The 16211-nt window shown below is 49.4% G+C and overlaps 2 protein-coding genes and 1 long non-coding RNA gene across 3 annotated transcripts in view; 1 reads left to right on the top strand and 2 right to left on the bottom strand.

Moving 5' to 3' along the window:
• LOC112408742 (uncharacterized) overlaps positions 1–6118 on the bottom strand; it is a 9700-nt gene extending 3582 nt beyond the window's left edge. Inside the window, exons 1-3 of the long non-coding RNA XR_003004996.1 lie at positions 5006–6118; positions 4360–4489; positions 660–790 (exon numbers count right to left, since the gene is read on the bottom strand). This is a non-coding gene — a long non-coding RNA (uncharacterized LOC112408742). The remainder of the gene's footprint in view (positions 1–659; positions 791–4359; positions 4490–5005) is intronic.
• Positions 1–13027, top strand: part of LOC112408739 (transmembrane protein 132D) — a 651963-nt gene extending 638936 nt beyond the window's left edge. The window contains exons 7-9 of the mRNA XM_024758481.1: positions 2181–2454; positions 6600–6791; positions 10684–13027. Coding sequence (XP_024614249.1) covers positions 2181–2454; positions 6600–6791; positions 10684–11868 — 1651 coding nt within the window. The 3' untranslated portion in view covers positions 11869–13027. The remainder of the gene's footprint in view (positions 1–2180; positions 2455–6599; positions 6792–10683) is intronic.
• GLT1D1 (glycosyltransferase 1 domain containing 1) overlaps positions 13026–16211 on the bottom strand; it is a 155452-nt gene continuing 152266 nt past the window's right edge. The window contains exons 12-13 of the transcript XR_003004995.1: positions 13640–13753; positions 13026–13138 (exon numbers count right to left, since the gene is read on the bottom strand). The gene's annotated coding sequence lies outside the window, so the exon portion shown is untranslated. The remainder of the gene's footprint in view (positions 13139–13639; positions 13754–16211) is intronic.

Consider the following 16211-nt stretch of genomic DNA (forward strand, 5'->3'; position numbering starts at 1 on the left):
TGAACCAAGAGATCAATACCAGGAGGAGGGAAGAATTGATTCTTGGAGGCCCCAAGCAACAGAGGTCCACTAGACCTCTGTCTTAACAGATGCTGCCTGACCTGGGCAGTGTCTTTGTCCCTCCAGCCCAGAAACACTGAGACCAGTCTCCCTTGGGGAGGTGAAGCCCGTGGCCTGTCACCCGTGTGCCTCTGGTGGCTTTAGATGGACTGACAAGTCTGCACCGCCCACATCAGGCAAATAAACAGGCATCAGGTACAAAGAGAGTTTTGTTCAGAGACTTGGTCACCTTGGAGAAACCCATGCGTAAGGAATCGTGTACAAGGGACTTGTAGAAAGTCAAAAGGGAGCATGCGAAGCATTAGACCAGGACATATTCCTGGAGTCTGGGTACTCAGCAGGGAGGAGTGAACTGGTACTTAGGTGAGGGGCAACTTTTATATTCCTTCCCTTGGAAGTCCACCCCTTTGAGTTCTTATGGCACCTGGGAGAGGGCAGGGCTTCAGGAATGAAGGCTTGGGTCCTGCGTGCCGTTGGAAGATGGTTTCAGCAATGACCCTTTCCTTAACCACAGGGGTTTCTGAGGTTGAGTTGGGAGCATGGAGTTCAGCGTGATTACTGACGTTACTGAGGGAAAGTGGGTGCAGGGAAGGACTCACCCAAGGACTGGCCGAGTGTGATCATGAACAGTCCAGGTGCTGTCACGACTGTCCAGCTCAGATACGGCAAGAGAACCACTTCGAGGAGTGAGCAGCTCTTCTGACGGGGACCGTGATGGTGCTGGGAAGGACTGACAGCACATAAGGCATCAGATGTTGAGGGAGCAGCTAACATCTGCCTGCTGCCTGGTCCTTTCTACATTTATTATCACAAAACACCTTACCTTGAGTTAAACACTCGCTTCCCTCGTGTACTGGTTTGTAGGGCTATACTGGTCACCCAGAGCCTTACTGTATTAATTAGCTATTGCTACATAATTGAGTGGTTTACCCCAAAACCAGGTGGCTTAAAAGAAAAACCTGTCATCGCACAGTTCCTCTGGATCGGGAATCCAGGCCAGGCTTAGCTGGATCTCTCGCAAGCTACAGTCCAGCTGTCAGCGGGAGCTGTAGTCTCATTACAAGGCTCTGCTGGGGAAGGACCTACATCCAAGCTCATGTGGTTCTTGGGAGGTCTTAGCTGCTCACTGGCTGTTGGCCAGAGGGTGCTGCTTCCAGCTGTAAGGTGTCTCCATAGGGCCGCACACAGCACGGCAGCTGACTTCACCAGGGCAGGCAAGAGAGAAGAACCTGGGGCTTCCCTGGTGGCGCAGTGGTTGAGAATCTGCCTGCCAATGCAGGAGACACGGGTTCGAGCCCTGGTCTGGGAAGATCCCACATGCCGCGGAGCAACTGGCCCCGTGTGCCACAACTACTGAGCCTGCGCTCTAGAGCCTGTGCTCCGCAACAAGAGAGGCCGCGCTAGTGAGAGGCCCGCACACCGCAATGAAGAGTGGCCCCTGCTCGCCGCAACTATAGAAAGCCCTCGCACAGAAACGAAGAGCCAACACAGCCATAGATAAATAAATTAATAAATAAATAAAATTTAATAAAGAAAGTATACAAGTAATAGAAAAGGAAAGCAAGATTAATTTTTAAAAAAAAGAGAGAAGAACCAAGGAAAGAGGGCTGAACACAAGTCATAGTTTCTTAAAACCTAATCTTGAAGGTGACATCCCATAACTTTTGCTGTAAATTTTTTTTTTTCTTTGGCCACACGGCGCGGCACATGGGATCTTAGTTCCCCGACTAGGGATTGAACCCGTGCCTCCTGCATCGGAAGTCTTAACCACTGGACCGCCAGGGAAGTCCCGCTGTAATCTTTCATTGGAAGAAACTTTTACTAGGTCCAGCCCACACCCAAAGGGAAGGAGATCTCACAAAGTGAATACCAGGAGATGGGGCTCATAGGGGACACCTTAGAACTCTGCTGACCACACCAGCCCATTCTGACTGGTCAGCGCTCAGGCCACAGCAGGGCTCCGATATTCTGAGCACCAACCCCCCGGCCCAGGCTGTGAACTCCCCGAAGGCAGGCCTCATGCCCACTCACCTCTGCAGCCCCTGCCATGCTTCACCCCCAGCCCCCAACCGTTGACCCGACAAATCAGCATCTGTTCAATCGAACTGACCCCTTGACAGGCCAGCTCGGGACAGTGAGGAAGAGGAAGAAGATGAGAAGAAAGGCCGGGGCTGCACTCTCCAGTACCAGCACGCCATGGTGCGGGTCTTGACTCAGTTTGTGGCCGAAGTGGCTGAGCCCGGGGGGCAGCTGGCCCACCTGCTGGGCTCCGATTGGCAGGTGGACATCACGGAGCTGGTAAATGACTTCATGCAGGTGGAGGAGCCCCGGATTGCCAAGCTGCAAGGGGGACAAGTCCTGATTGGCCAGGAGCTCGGGATGACCGCCATTCAGGTAAGACCCCCAGGGCAAGGCCTCTCTGTGTTCCTGTCACGTCTCTACCCAGACGAGAACTCGGCCATTTGTTGTCACTTAGAGCGATATCTATTTTTATTTTTTTATTGACGTACAGTCGACGTACAATGTTGGGTTCGTTTCAGGTGTACAGAAAAGTGATGCAGCTATACATATGTATACATCTATTCTTTTCAGATTCTTTTCCATTATAGGTTATTACAAGATATTGAATAGAGTTCCCTGTGCTGTACAGTAGGTCCTTGTCGTTTATCAATTTTATATATAGTAGCGTGTATATGCTAGTCCCAAACTCCTAATTTATCCCCCCCCTTTCCCTTTTGGTAACCGTGTTTGTTTTCTATGTCCATGGGTCTATTTCTGTTTCGTAAATAAGTGCACTTTATCATTTTCTTAGATTCCACATATAAGTGACATCACATGGTAGTTGTCTTTCTCTGTCTGGCTTACTTCACTTAGTGTGATAATATCTAGGTCCATTTCTGTTGCTGCAGATAGCACTATTTCATTCTTTTTTTGATGGCTGAGTAATCTTCCATTGTATATCTGTACCATATCTTCTTTATCATTCATCTGTAGATGGACATTCAGGTTGCTTCCATGTCTTGGCTATTGTAAATAGTGCTGCTATGAACATTGGGGTGCATGTATCGAATTAGAGTTTGGTCTAGATGTATGCCCAGGAGTGGTATCCCTGGATCATACGGTAGCTCTATTCGACAGTATCCATTTTCAGAGTGAGTAGACTGAAAGCAGCTGTCAAATAAACGACAGAAGAGGTATAATGATGGACTGGCTTCTCAGGATGGGTCATGTTTGAAACTCCAAGACATTATTTGTCTCTGAGACATGGTGGATGTCACTATCTTGGGACAAAAGCTCTAAAAATAAAACTACTATATGATCCAGCAATCCGACTCCTGGGCCTATATCTGGAAAAGACAAAAACTCAAATTCAAGAAGATACATGCACCCCAATGTTCACTGCAGCACCATTTACAACAGCTGAGACATGGAAGCGACCTGAATGTCCATCGATGGATGAATGGATGAAGAAGATGTGGTACATGTACACAGTGGAATATTACTCAGCCATAAAAAAGAATGAAATACTTTGCAGCAACATGGATGGACCTAGAGATGATCATACTAAGTGAAGTACGTCAGACAGAGAAAGACAAATACCATGTGATAGCACTTATATGTAGAATCTTAAAAAATGATGCAAAGGAACTGTTACAAAACAGAAACAGCCTCACAGACATAGAAATCAAACTTATGGCTGCTAAAGGGGAAAGGTCTGGGGAGGGATAAACTAGGAGTTTGAAATTAGCATATACACACTACCAGCAAGGACCTACTGTAGAGCACAGGGAACTCTACTCAGTACTCTGTAATAACCTATATGGGAAAAGAATCTGGAAAAGAACAGATACACGTACATGTATAGCTGACTCACATTGCTGTACACCTGACACTAACACAACATTGTAAATCAACCATACCCCAATATAAAATAAAAGTTTTGTAATTGAAAAATATTTTTTTAAAAAGCTCTTGGGGTGGGCTAAGCTCATCAGAACCCTGGGTGTGGCCAGCAGCTTCTCACTTGGTCACTCCACCTCACTGACCATGGCCACCGAAAAGCTTCCCATCCCACCATCATGCTCAGCCGTCTCCACCAGGGCCCAGCCTGCCACGTGATGAAACCTGGAGCATTTCAGAAATGTACTGAAGGAAGCAACACAGTTACTCTGATTCCACTGGTCTTGTAAGCACCTGCTGCTAGGAATGGATGGGGGTGAACCAGTATGCAACATGGGAGCTTTGAAACAAACACTTTCACAAGACACAGTTCTGGGAGGTCACTTGGGAGTCACTTACCTTCTGTCTGAGAGCAAATATTGTTCCTCAGTGACTGCCCCATTTATAGAAGAGGTGATCATCCAATTAGCCAAACAGTGAGGTTTACTCTATTGGATTGTAGAAGGTTTCCAACATTCTGGGAAATGGGCTGATATTTAAGAGAGATCATTTTTGAACCCATTATTATCAAATGATTGAATTAACCCTGAGACGTCTCATTACAATAGAATATTGCAGCTATCAGTTGGAGAATACATTATAAAATTTTCAGTCTATCAGAAACAAAATGTTTTTATTTGTACAGTCAAGAAAATGTAATTTTGCTGTTAACTCTGTACTGTTTTATTAAAAATGTTTTATAACTTTGCTTTTAAATTTTCACATGAAACCATTTGCAGATGACGTACTTAATTTAATAAAATACTTTAGCCACTGGAAAAAAATAAAAATAAAAGAGATCATTTTATTCAAGGGGGAAAGTAAATTACTTTGAACTGGGACTCAGGAGTCACATGCTCCAGTGCTCTCTAAAAGCTGCGAAGGTACCCTCTGTGAGGAAAGCAGCCAGGGCGTCAGGTGAAAGAAGATGACTGAGTTGGGCCCTAAGCGTTAGGAGGACAATAGGGAGTGGTGAGGAGTGTGGCAAAGGGAGGCTGATACTCACCTCCAAAAGGTGCCAAGAGGAAATGGGAGCCCAGTGTGGAGAGATGCTGCAACTTTTCCAGAATAGCTAGAAATCTATCTTTCATACAAAATCATCCGTTTTTTAAGGATGGCCGTTCATCCCATTTTGAAGTATTACGTCAAACAAAACACATCTGCCCCATAGACAAGCACTTGTAATCTTCACAGTTGACTTTTGCCTGAAAGATCTAAATTAAAGTTGATCCGTGGGCTAAAGTGATGCTGATATCTGGAAACTGGAACCGAGACGACAACTTGACACTAACCACTCAAAATGATCATTTAAATACAAAGACGCAATGAAACACTGTTCAGAAATCAGGTATTTCTGTGAAAATCAGTGAGTGCGAATGGGCCAGCTTCCCATGCGTGAAACATGAAAATTGTCCTAGTGGGGCATCTGCTCCTGAGACCCTTCGTTTTTCCCTCTTATTTATGGCCACTGAGTCCTCCTGAGTTATAAATTCATTTGGCCACTTTCTTCTGGGGACGCATGTTTCATACCCAGCGCCATTCAAGGTGTCCCAACCAGATTTAGAAACTGGAGAAGGTATTTGAATAGAAATATGGGGCTTTGATAAAGGAGTTTAATGAATCCAGGGAAAGCTATCTTGAGATACATCTTCATAAATATCACCAACAACTTGAAAAGAGAAATACGTCAAAAAAGCTGGGGAAGGGAGAATGAAACCTGTTACACCCAGAAGGTTAAGGATTCGTAGAGGGGAGTCTATGTCAGCACTCTGTAACTTGGATGAGGGGCGGGGTGAGCAGAGGTGCTTCCACAGACAATCTTGAGAAGCAGGATTTCCTCCTCAGGGTCTAAAGTGAACAGAAGCTTCATTCCCCAGGGCATCACAGGTGTCCAGAGACAAATGAGACTTTGGGACGTCGGCGTCAAGGGTAGGACTCGCAGCTGAGTTTATCAGAGGACGGAAGCTGATATTCCAAAATGCAACCAAGTGTCACTGCTCCGTGTTCCCCGAAGTGTGGAGTGCGAGCTCCCGGTGACACACAGGATGCTTTAGGTGGTACATGGACCGACCGTCTCTTCTTTGAGTGTAACTGGTCATTGGCAATCACGTGTAGAAGAGAGAAATATAGAAATATATAGCTAGGATATCGAAACCGTTTTTCTAGGACGCTATGAAGCTTTTTAAAACAAATTATTTACATAAAATGATTTTAAACAAAATATGCACTAAGTAATAGTAGAAATGATCCATGCTGTAGAAGAATCGTAAAGTTAGTGCTGAAATGAATGAAAATGTTAATTCTTCCTCTCAGGGTCTGAGGGCAGTGTATGGTAGGCAATGGAGTTTATTTGTTGCTGTGGGTGGGATGCCAGGTCCTACCCCATCCACTCCTTGATACCATCTTGCTGTTACTTAAAAAATGCGCTATATTTTCACAAGCAAGCTTTATCTTTTAGAAGAAGGCATGAGTGGGAAAGACCCGTTTTTGCTTCTCTGGCTCTGTCTGTCCCTATCCTGCACGGAGCATCGTTTACACCATTGGGGGGATTTCTGGAACCACAGAGAGCTTTTCCTTCCTATGTCGGTTCTGCCTTTCAGATCCTGTCGCCTCTGTCGGATGCCATCTTGGCCGAGAAGACCATCACCGTGCTGGACGAGAAGGTGACGATCACAGACCTCGGGGTCCAGCTGGTGGCAGGGCTGTCCCTCTCCCTGCAGCTCAGCCCTGGGAGCAACAGAGCCATCTTTGCCACCGCGGTGGCTCAAGAACTTCTGCAAAGGCCCAAACAGGTGTGGGGTGGGGATGGGGTACCGTGGGAAGGGGTCATATGTCAGGGGGGTCACACAGCAGGCGGGTCACACCAGGTGAGGTCACTCATCAGGTGAGGTCACACACCAGGTGAGGTCACACACCAGGTGGGGTCATATATCCAGGGGGGTTACACATGGGAGGGTGGGTCACACACCAGGTGAGGTCACACCCAGGTGAGGTCACACACCAGGTGAGGTCACACCCAGGTGAGGTCAAACACCAGGTGAGGTCACACACCAGGTGCGGTTACACAGCAGGTGGGGCTCACACCAGCGGGGGACTCCCACGTCTCTTGGGGTCACGTGGTGGGGTTGCCTCACATGTCAGTGGGGTCGTTCACTGGGTGGGCTTCCGCCTTGAGCAGGTCACACTTCAGGTAAGGTCGCACAGTGGGGTGAGGTCACGCGTTCGATCAGGTTGCCTGTGTGGTGGAATCACTAATTGGGGTGGAGGGGTCCCGCAAAAGAGTGGGCTCGCACATCGGGCGCTCCGCAGTCTGGAGAGGCGTTGTGAAGGGGCAACTGCGCAGCCTCAGGTGTCCCAGTCCCCCCGACGGAGATGCCAGACCCCAAGGTTGCCAGGAGTGATGGATTATAGGGCACCAGGAGCCAGAGAGGCTGGACGCAGTCTCCTCGCGCCCCATCCGCGTCATGACCTGTGCTGCTTCTCCACCCCCCCCGCCAGACGGTCCTGGCTCTGGACCCCGCTGACCTCCCAGAGCAGTGGGGTGAAAGCGAGGGCGGGCACAGACTCCAAGGAGGGGTCCACAGCCTTCCGCTAAGTCCCTGCTCAAAAAAATGGGCTAACGGGTCTGGGGGTCGGAAGGAGATTGGAGGAGATGCTTCCACATTTGTCATTTAGCTTAGAGCAGAAGTAACAAGCCGGTGGTGACATCAGTCATGGCCTTCTTTCTCTTTATTGGAAACCAGCGTGCGCTAATGGTGTGTTGTGCGTATGTGTATGTTTGTGTTACGTATGTGTTGTGTGTAGTGTGCGTTGTGTATGTGTACGTGTTGTGGTGTGTATCATGTGGTGCGTGTTTGTGTGTTGATACGATGGTTTCCAAACAAAGAGGACTGTTGGAAGGGCACTTGGAAACGTCATCTGATCTCCTCCCTCATCTGAGATGGAGAAACTTTATTTCTTAGAAGGAAACTGGATGGAGACTTTGGTGAGCCTTGTTTAATGCCCAAGGACGGTGGTCTCAGGCTCCTGATTCTGTGCGCCCCATGAGGCAGGACTGTCCTCCTGTGGGGATGCTAGAAGGCCTCCAGCCCACATAGGGGGTTTTCGGGCAGCTTTCCTTATTGGTCAGGAGCGCTTCCTGGAAGCTCTCCCCTCGGCAGGTACATGGCCATCTCTTGCACCTGCTGAGGCTGTGACTATGTTTGGGCAGGAAGGTGGGCTAAGCTGTACCTGCCCCTGGACACACAGAGCCTTACCATTTTCCCAGCCCGTACCCATCACTGAAGGCTCCCCTGCCAGGTGTTAGCTAATCCCTTGTCCTTTCACTGTGGTCTTTGTGTGCAGGGGTTTGGATTAGAAAGCACTTGAAAGTGGATGATCTCAATAACGGATACGAATTCTTGCCAAAGACAAACCTCCCTTTTCTCAGGGCATGATGCCAGCCAGGTTGCAAGTTACAGATAGCAAAGGAGAAATAACCCGAGGCTTCTTCCTGTCTTCCTGGGGCGATCAAATCAGGTGACTGCCAGTTAGGAGTTAAGGAAGCGATAAGACACAGTTAGAATAGGGCCACAGAGCTAATCCATTTCCAACATGCAGAGCTAGGCATGTGACCCTGAGGTTTGCTCCATGCTTGCTTTGAATGGAGCTTAGTCCCTGCCTGCAACTTGGCTCTGACATTTCAGTTTCAAGAAATCCAATGTGCATTTGAATTTCCTGCTGCAATTTCACAGCCAATCCGAAGGCCCAGGTAAACCGAGGTCACATCCAGTGGCTTCTGCCCTGTGTCCTGGAGGCATTTTCCACTTAGCAGCCACCCCAAGCCGATGGCTAACAAGGTCGGTATTTACTGGCTGTGCTGAAGGAGAAGCAGAGACCACCAGTCATATGTGAGAAGCTCCCTTCTCAGTTCAAGGACCAGACACCACCAGGTAAACTTAACTTCTGTCGTGGTCAGTGGCTCTTTGGTTGCAAGTAAGAGAAATCCCCTCAAGCAAGTTTAAATAACTCAGGATTTATTACAAGGATAGTGGGACCCTCTTAGACCCCAGCTATAAGAACTTGGGGAGACTGGGGGGTCGACAGTCTCTCTCACGTCCATCGTCTCATTAAATAAATGCTGTGCCCAGACATTTGCTTACACCTGGTCCATCGTGGGGCTCCACAGTGGGGCTTCATTCTCCAGTCTTACATGAGCTCCGACACATCTTCCCACCACTAAGTGCTTCACTCCCATCTTAATGTTAGTTAATTTATTTATTTGGGCTGTGTTGGGTCTTCGTTTCTGTGCGAGGGCTCTCTCTAGTTGCGGCGAGCGGGGGCCACTCTTCATCGCAGTGCGCGGGCCTCTCGCTGTTGTGGCCTCTCCTGTTGCGGAGCACAGGCTCCGGACGCGCAGGCTCAGCGGCCATGGCTCACGGGCCCAGCTGCTCCGCGGCATGTGGGATCTTCCCAGACCGGGGCTCGAACCCGTGTCCCCTGCATTAGCAGGCGGACTCTCAACCACTGCGCCACCAGGGAAGCCTCTCCCATCTTGCTTATTTCAAATTGGAGGGGGAGATGCCGGCTGGCTCAGAGCTGCAGAGATGAATGGCTCTGACAGCAGCCATCCTATGGGTCCAATCAGCTGTGGCCAGGTGGGCAGGCACACAAGCCTCTTAGGGCTGTGCATCCTTCTAGGTTTGGGGTGGAGCAGCTTCTCTGGGAGCTAGGAGGAGGGAGGAGGGAGCAATGGGCCTCCCAGTTTGCTGTCAAGGCCAATGACATCGTCACTGAAACTGAAGGCTTAGAGGTTATCTTGTCTATTACAGTCTCCCTGGACAGACCAGTCCTAAGGAAAGCTGGTCTAAAGTAACAAAGTAAAAAGACAAGGGATTGAGATGGACACAAGTCTTGACCCTGGCTACTTTTGGGTCTCCCAGTTTCCCCCAACTGGTTGGGTTGGAGAGTGGAAGGGAAGACAAAGATTCTCCCAACAGAAAGCTTCCTAACCCCTCCCAACCCCAACCCCAACCCCAACCCTAACCCTTCCCAACCCCAACTCTAACCCGACCCCTAACCCTCTCTCTGGCTGGTTGGTTTTACTCTTCACCTCCAAGCCAAGACTGTCCACAAGCCAATACAAACCCATCCTTAGATGTTGATGTAGCAGGACCAACACAACCAAAGCCTGCAGCCCCTCTGGGGCACCCTTGTCTAGGCCAGGGGTTTTAACCTGTGTTGTGAGTAATGCACGGCGACTCGGTGTTAAAGCAACTTAAAAATAACGTAATAAATATTTTTCGTTTAAATGTGTAACATTTGTAAATGAGCCCACTAACCGGTAAATCTCCGTTGATATGTAGTTGATAACTCTGCAGAAGTAGATCTTGCACCGCAGAAAGAAGCCATCTTTCTTTCAACACCTCAGGAAAGAAAGTAGATCTTATTAGGGAGGGTTATTCCTGGTCCTGTTTCATCATTGTCATTTTGCTGTTGTAGTTTTCTTTGGCTTCTACATCTTTACAAGAATTCATTTTCTTTCATACCCTCACTACTTCTTGCCTCTTATTTCTACACTGCATAAAAGGTTTCCCTTTGTTCTTGGAGTATTATCTTTGTGACAGAGTGTCTGTTTTTACTAAGACTTTGTATTCAGTGAGCTTTGGGACCCGTTTTGATGAACTTACTTTTTTTCTTCAACAGGAAGCAGCCATCAGTTGCTGGGTCCAATTCAGTGATGGCTCTGTCACCCCCTTGGATATTTACGACACGAAAGACTTCTCTCTGATGGCCACATCACTGGATGAGAAGGTGGTCTCTATCCACCAAGACCCCAAATTCAAGTGGCCTATAATCACCGCTGAAGCCGAGGGACAGGGTGCCCTGGTGAAGGTCGAAATGGTTATTTGTGAGTCATGCCAGAAATCCAAACGGAAGAGCGTGTTGGCTGTGGGGACAGCCAACATCAAAGTTAAATTTGGCCCAAACGATGCCAATCCCAACACCAGCGACAGCAGACACACGGGGGCAGGAGGTCACCTGGATAATAATGTCAGCGACAGAAGACCCAAGAAACCCTCCCAAGAATGGGGGCGTCAAGAGGGACGGTACTACGGCAGTTCTTCCGTGGGCCTCATGGAAGGAAGGGGCTCCACCACGGAAAGGTCCACCTTCCAGAAGAGCCGTGGCCAGGAAAGCCTTCTGGATGATGACAGCCATTTGCAGACCATCTCCATTGACCTCACCAGCTTCCCCGCCCAGGTGGACCTGCCCAGAAGCTATGGGGAGATGGGTGAGGATGACCTCACGCAGGCCTCTAAAGGGCTGAGCGACTTGGAAATTGGGATGTACGCCCTGTTGGGTGTCTTCTGCCTGGCCATTCTGGTCTTCCTAATAAACTGTGTGACCTTTGCGTTAAAGTACAGGCACAAGCAGGTTCCCTTCGAAGAACAAGAAGGTATGAGTCACTACCATGACTGGGTCGGGTTGAGCCACCGGGCCGAATTGTTGGAGAATCACATCAACTTGGCTTCCTCCCAGGATGAGCAGATCACCGCCATCGACAGGGGCATGGATTTCGAAGAGAGTAAGTATCTCCTCAGCACAAACTCCCAAAACAGCATCAATGGACAACTGTTCGCATCTTCAGGACCCACACTCATGGATGGGAAGGATCAGAAAAGTGAGCCCCCGACGTCCCCTACCTCAAAAAGGAAAAGAGTGGAATTCACCACTTTCACCACCGTCTCTACGGATGACAGATGCCCCGCCGTGAACTCCATAGCGACCAGCAGTGAGGATGCCGTGAAATGGGTCTGCCAGGATCTGGACCCTGGGGGATGCCAAGAGTCACGCGGCTACATGGAAGGATTACATGAAGATGTGTAAGCCGGGCCTTCACAGACATTGGTTCTCACTCACCTTTCGGCCTTTAACTTGGGGATGTGGGGCAACCGTGTGCCCGGTGGGGAAATAAAAAGACGGGACAAGATCAGGGTGATGCTATCCACAGAGCCACAGACAATGACCCTGGCTCCCCCGGGACGGCCCCGAGTTGGAATTGATGTCCACATTCCAGGGTCCAATGTTTCTGTCAGTGTTTGTTAAGGGGTTTATCATGCATGGCAAGATTCTTACATTGGAAGAAAGATGAGTTCTGAATCACTGAACTTCAGAGAACCTCCAGGAAAGAACAATCCCTCTCTTGCCATCTCACTTTCTTTCATCAAAGCCACACAGCTGCCGTATTCAGTGTTGTGGACCACAGGAGAAAAATGAGACTCAGGTTGGGCTCAAGGGGATGGATGGGAGGAAGCGTGTCATTGGACCTCGGGCAGCACATCTGGCTGTGAGCATATGAGCAGAGGTGGAGTCTAGCGCCACCTAGAGTCAGATCTTGGGAAGCAAGAGTTTCGAGTTTCAAGTTATTATCTCCCAAAGGCTGGGGCAAAGCAAGGCAATCGCTGACACGGATTGAAAGGGAACAGGAGGGTAAATAGGCCACCAGTACCTTTGTAACTAGATGCCAAGAACAACCACCCAAACAAACAAAAACGCTCTGAGCCATTCAGAGCATCCCTTTACTAGTAAACTAGGGAGCCTGGGTATAGACTGTCAACTGGGTTCGAAGGACCAGAATTTTTTTTTTTTTTAGCAAATTCACTATGTTCACGTCTGTACTCCTCCCCCACCACGCCCCACATCGCCACCTTTCCAAAAGTCATTGGTCACTCGGCAGTGGAGAGCAGTGTCACCATTCCCTCTCTTCCACTGTGGCGTCTGTGTCAACCACCAGGTGACATTCTATGCTGAAGCCCCACTGGGCAAACTTCACACGTGTCCTTCTTTGAAGAGGCTGGTCTTGGAGGGTCAGCAGCGCTCACAAGGAATTCAACACCTCCTTCCCCTTGCTTTTCCGGAAAGCAGGGTTCTTCTGTGATGTGTCTGTGGACAGTCCCATCCAGTCTGCTGCTCAAGGTTGATGAGATAAATCTGGGTGTCCACACGGAGGGTACAGCGCGGAGAGAGTTGGGACTCGGGGTGTGCGATGAGGTGGGTTGGGCAGGAAGCCTGGCCCATTCACACACAGGGGGCGGTGGGGGGGGCGGGGGAGGCTTCTTCTCCACCTTGGAGGGATGGAGGGACCTGAGGTAACCACCTATGGGGCAGAGAGCTGGGTTATTCGAGTGTTGGGTTCTAAGGTCAATTTCTCTTTCTCTATGTGCCTCTCTGTCCCTGTGTCTTTCTGAACCTATCTCTCTGCTTCCTCTGTCTCTCTCTCTCTCTCTCTCTCTCTCTGTCTCTATGCATATAATTGAATTCTCCTGAGATCAAGTGTGTAAATTCCACCAGTTCACCCTCTCGACCTCAGCACTCTCCCCCAAACTAAGGTGCTGTCCGTTTGCTCTAAGACTGAGATTCCAGCAGCCATCAGCTACCTGCTCCTGTCCCCCACTTGACTTGCATTGTCTGGCTGGGTGATTAAACTGTCACCCCTTTTCAAGGATAATCCTTTGCTTTCAGTAACCCCCCCCCACTTCTTTCGTTCTTTCCCGCGTGATGTTCCGTTTCATAATGCTGCCGCTGCCCCCTCTCAAATCCGTCTGCGTGCAGAATGTATTGTACATAGTAAGAATGTAATATATATTTATAAACTTACCGGCTGTAAATACAAAATTTGCCTTCCACGGCTTTATGGCTGTCCTTTGTCTTTCTACACACTGACCCCCTCCCGGCGGCTGGCATCCATGGCAAATGGCTCTCCAAAGCTGAGCTTTGGGGAAATGAAAAAGCAGATTGAAGGATCCCGGCAAAAATCCGATTACAGTCTTATTCAGTGTAATGCCTCTCTCTGCACTGAGGCGATGTTGACACGTGATGACAAAGTACATTGTGTACTAAGCATCTCCTTCAGGACCTGAAAGGGTTTGAAAATCAATCACATGTGCAGTTCTCTGCTAAAAGCCTGCTGACTGATGGCAGTAAGTGAGAACCACGGCAGGCAAGCGTGTGGTCCAGCCTCCCTTTGGGCTGGAGCAAAAAGGGCTCTGTCCTGTCTTTGGATCTCACACGTACATTCAGAGGTCAATTTCCTGAGGCACGTGTGTGCCCGTGGTGACTCTGGGCTGGGGTGTTTTTAAAAAGGTTGAGTTTTAGATTCCTCTAACAATCAAACGCCGTCCCGAGACGATTCCCCAGAAAAAGAAGTTGCGTGAAATCCTTGTCTTTGTGCAAACAGTGTCAAGTGATGGATCATTGACTTCTTCACTTGGTATTTATTGAGCACCTCCTGTGTGCTAGGAACTAGTGCAAATACAGGAGGTAAGCGGTAAATATAACAGACCCAGGCCGATGCTCAAAGACCTTACCTCTAGCCGGGGCTGGGGGGATTAACAGCAAACGAAATAATTTTCAGATGGTCATAAATGGTATGAAGGATAATAAAACAGGTTACAGAATAGACAAAAGACTGAGTCAACATTTAAGACTTTGGCCACTTCACCTAAAAAATCTGGATCTCTGCCTTCTCTTGAAAATTCAGACACTCTGGGAAAATGGGGCTTACAATCCAGCGTGGCCCTTATTGGACATGGTGAATTTGCTGCTGCTGTCTCCAGGCAGACGTCCCTGCAGGCCTCTTCACATTTGCCGTCTATGTCACCGTTTCTCCTCTAATAGGGAAATACTTCTCCCCAGCCATGTCTCTAACCCCCAAGTGCAGAAAACAAAAATAGATGGAGGGAGCTGTGTGTTCTCAAGACAGAATCAGGAGAAGTGTATTGTTATATGAAAGAGAGAGCGTACCCCTGTGCGTCTCCTGGGAAGAGAGGAAACATCGCCTAAAGAACACAGCTTACGGTGATCACACCGCCCTCTGTGCGCCCAGAGCCCGAGAAAGAAATGCTATGAACGTCTTAACGAACTGACTTTTCAACAGGGTGTCTTTGGGGTGTGAATAAAATAAGTGATGCTGCTGGGTTCCTCCTAGCCTGACCTGCTTGCTTATTTCCACCTCCCGCGCCAAGCCCCGGCCCCCCTCCCTGAGACAGTGAGTTCGTTCAGGTCCTGTTGCCTAAGACCAGACCCCTAAGCGCATGGAACCCGGGATCATCAGCGCCCCCCAGTGGAGGCCGTGGCTTCCTGCGGCTTTTGGTGCCCCAGACTTGAGCAATCCATTACCAGCTGCCGTAACAAAGTCCCGCAAGCTGGGGGGCTTGAGCAGCAGAAATGTGCTCTCCCACAGTCTGGAGGCCGGAAGTCTGAGATCAGGTGTCGACAGCGCCGGTTCCTTCTGAGGCTCTAAGGGACACTCTGGTGCAGCCCCTCTCTGGCTCCCGGGGGCGGCCAGCCACCCCTGGTGTCTCTTGTCCTGCAGCCGCTTCACCCCGTCTCTGTCTCCGTGTTCACGTGGTGTTTTCCCCAGGAAAACGTGTGCGTGCCCAGATTTCCCCTTTTTAGATGAACAGCAGGCAAGTGGGAGTAGAACCCACCCTGTTCCATGAAGACCTCATCTTAACTAACTGCATCCACAAAGACCCTATTTCCAAACAAGGTCACATCTAGTTACTGGGGGGGTCAGGACTTCAAAACCTGAATTTGGGGGACACAATTAAGGCCATAACACCGGCCTCTGGCCAGAGGTCTAGGGCAGCTAAACTTGTGTGCAGACCCAGGGCAGCTGACTGCTCTACGGACCCACCCGGGCACTGGGCTTCCAGGAACGTGTCTTATCTAGAAAAGCCTCACCACCTCCTCAGTTTCACACCCACTTTACAAATGAGGCTGTGCTAGGACACCCTGGGAGAGCAAGAGAATGGTTTGTCTGTTTCCCTCTGGGGAAGCTCAGAACTGTGAGTTAACTACCCCGTGTGTCATTTTCCAAGATGCAGTCATCGGCTCAGGTCCTCCAGCCCAGGGATCAGGGATGACCTGAGGGGTGATGACGAAGAGGATGCTGTGGCCAGAGATCCGGATGCAAGTTTGACCCCTGACTGGCCCCAGAAGCCTTCCTGTTAAGTTCTCTACCATACATTTTGCCTACATCTGGCCCCAGCTGACGTGTGTATCACATGATGGCGGGGAGGAGGGGGGTAGTGCTAATCTGTGAATCTAGCCTCCTGCACATAGGAGGATTGAAGAGTGCTAAGGCTACGTGTCTCGGGGCTTCCCTGGTGGTGCAGTGGTTGAGAATCCGCCTGCCAATGCAGGGGACACGGGTTCGATCCCTGGTC

Source organism: Neophocaena asiaeorientalis, unplaced genomic scaffold, assembly GCF_003031525.2.
Source record: "Neophocaena asiaeorientalis asiaeorientalis breed wild unplaced genomic scaffold, Neophocaena_asiaeorientalis_V1.1 scaffold77, whole genome shotgun sequence".
NCBI lineage: Eukaryota > Metazoa > Chordata > Mammalia > Artiodactyla > Phocoenidae > Neophocaena > Neophocaena asiaeorientalis.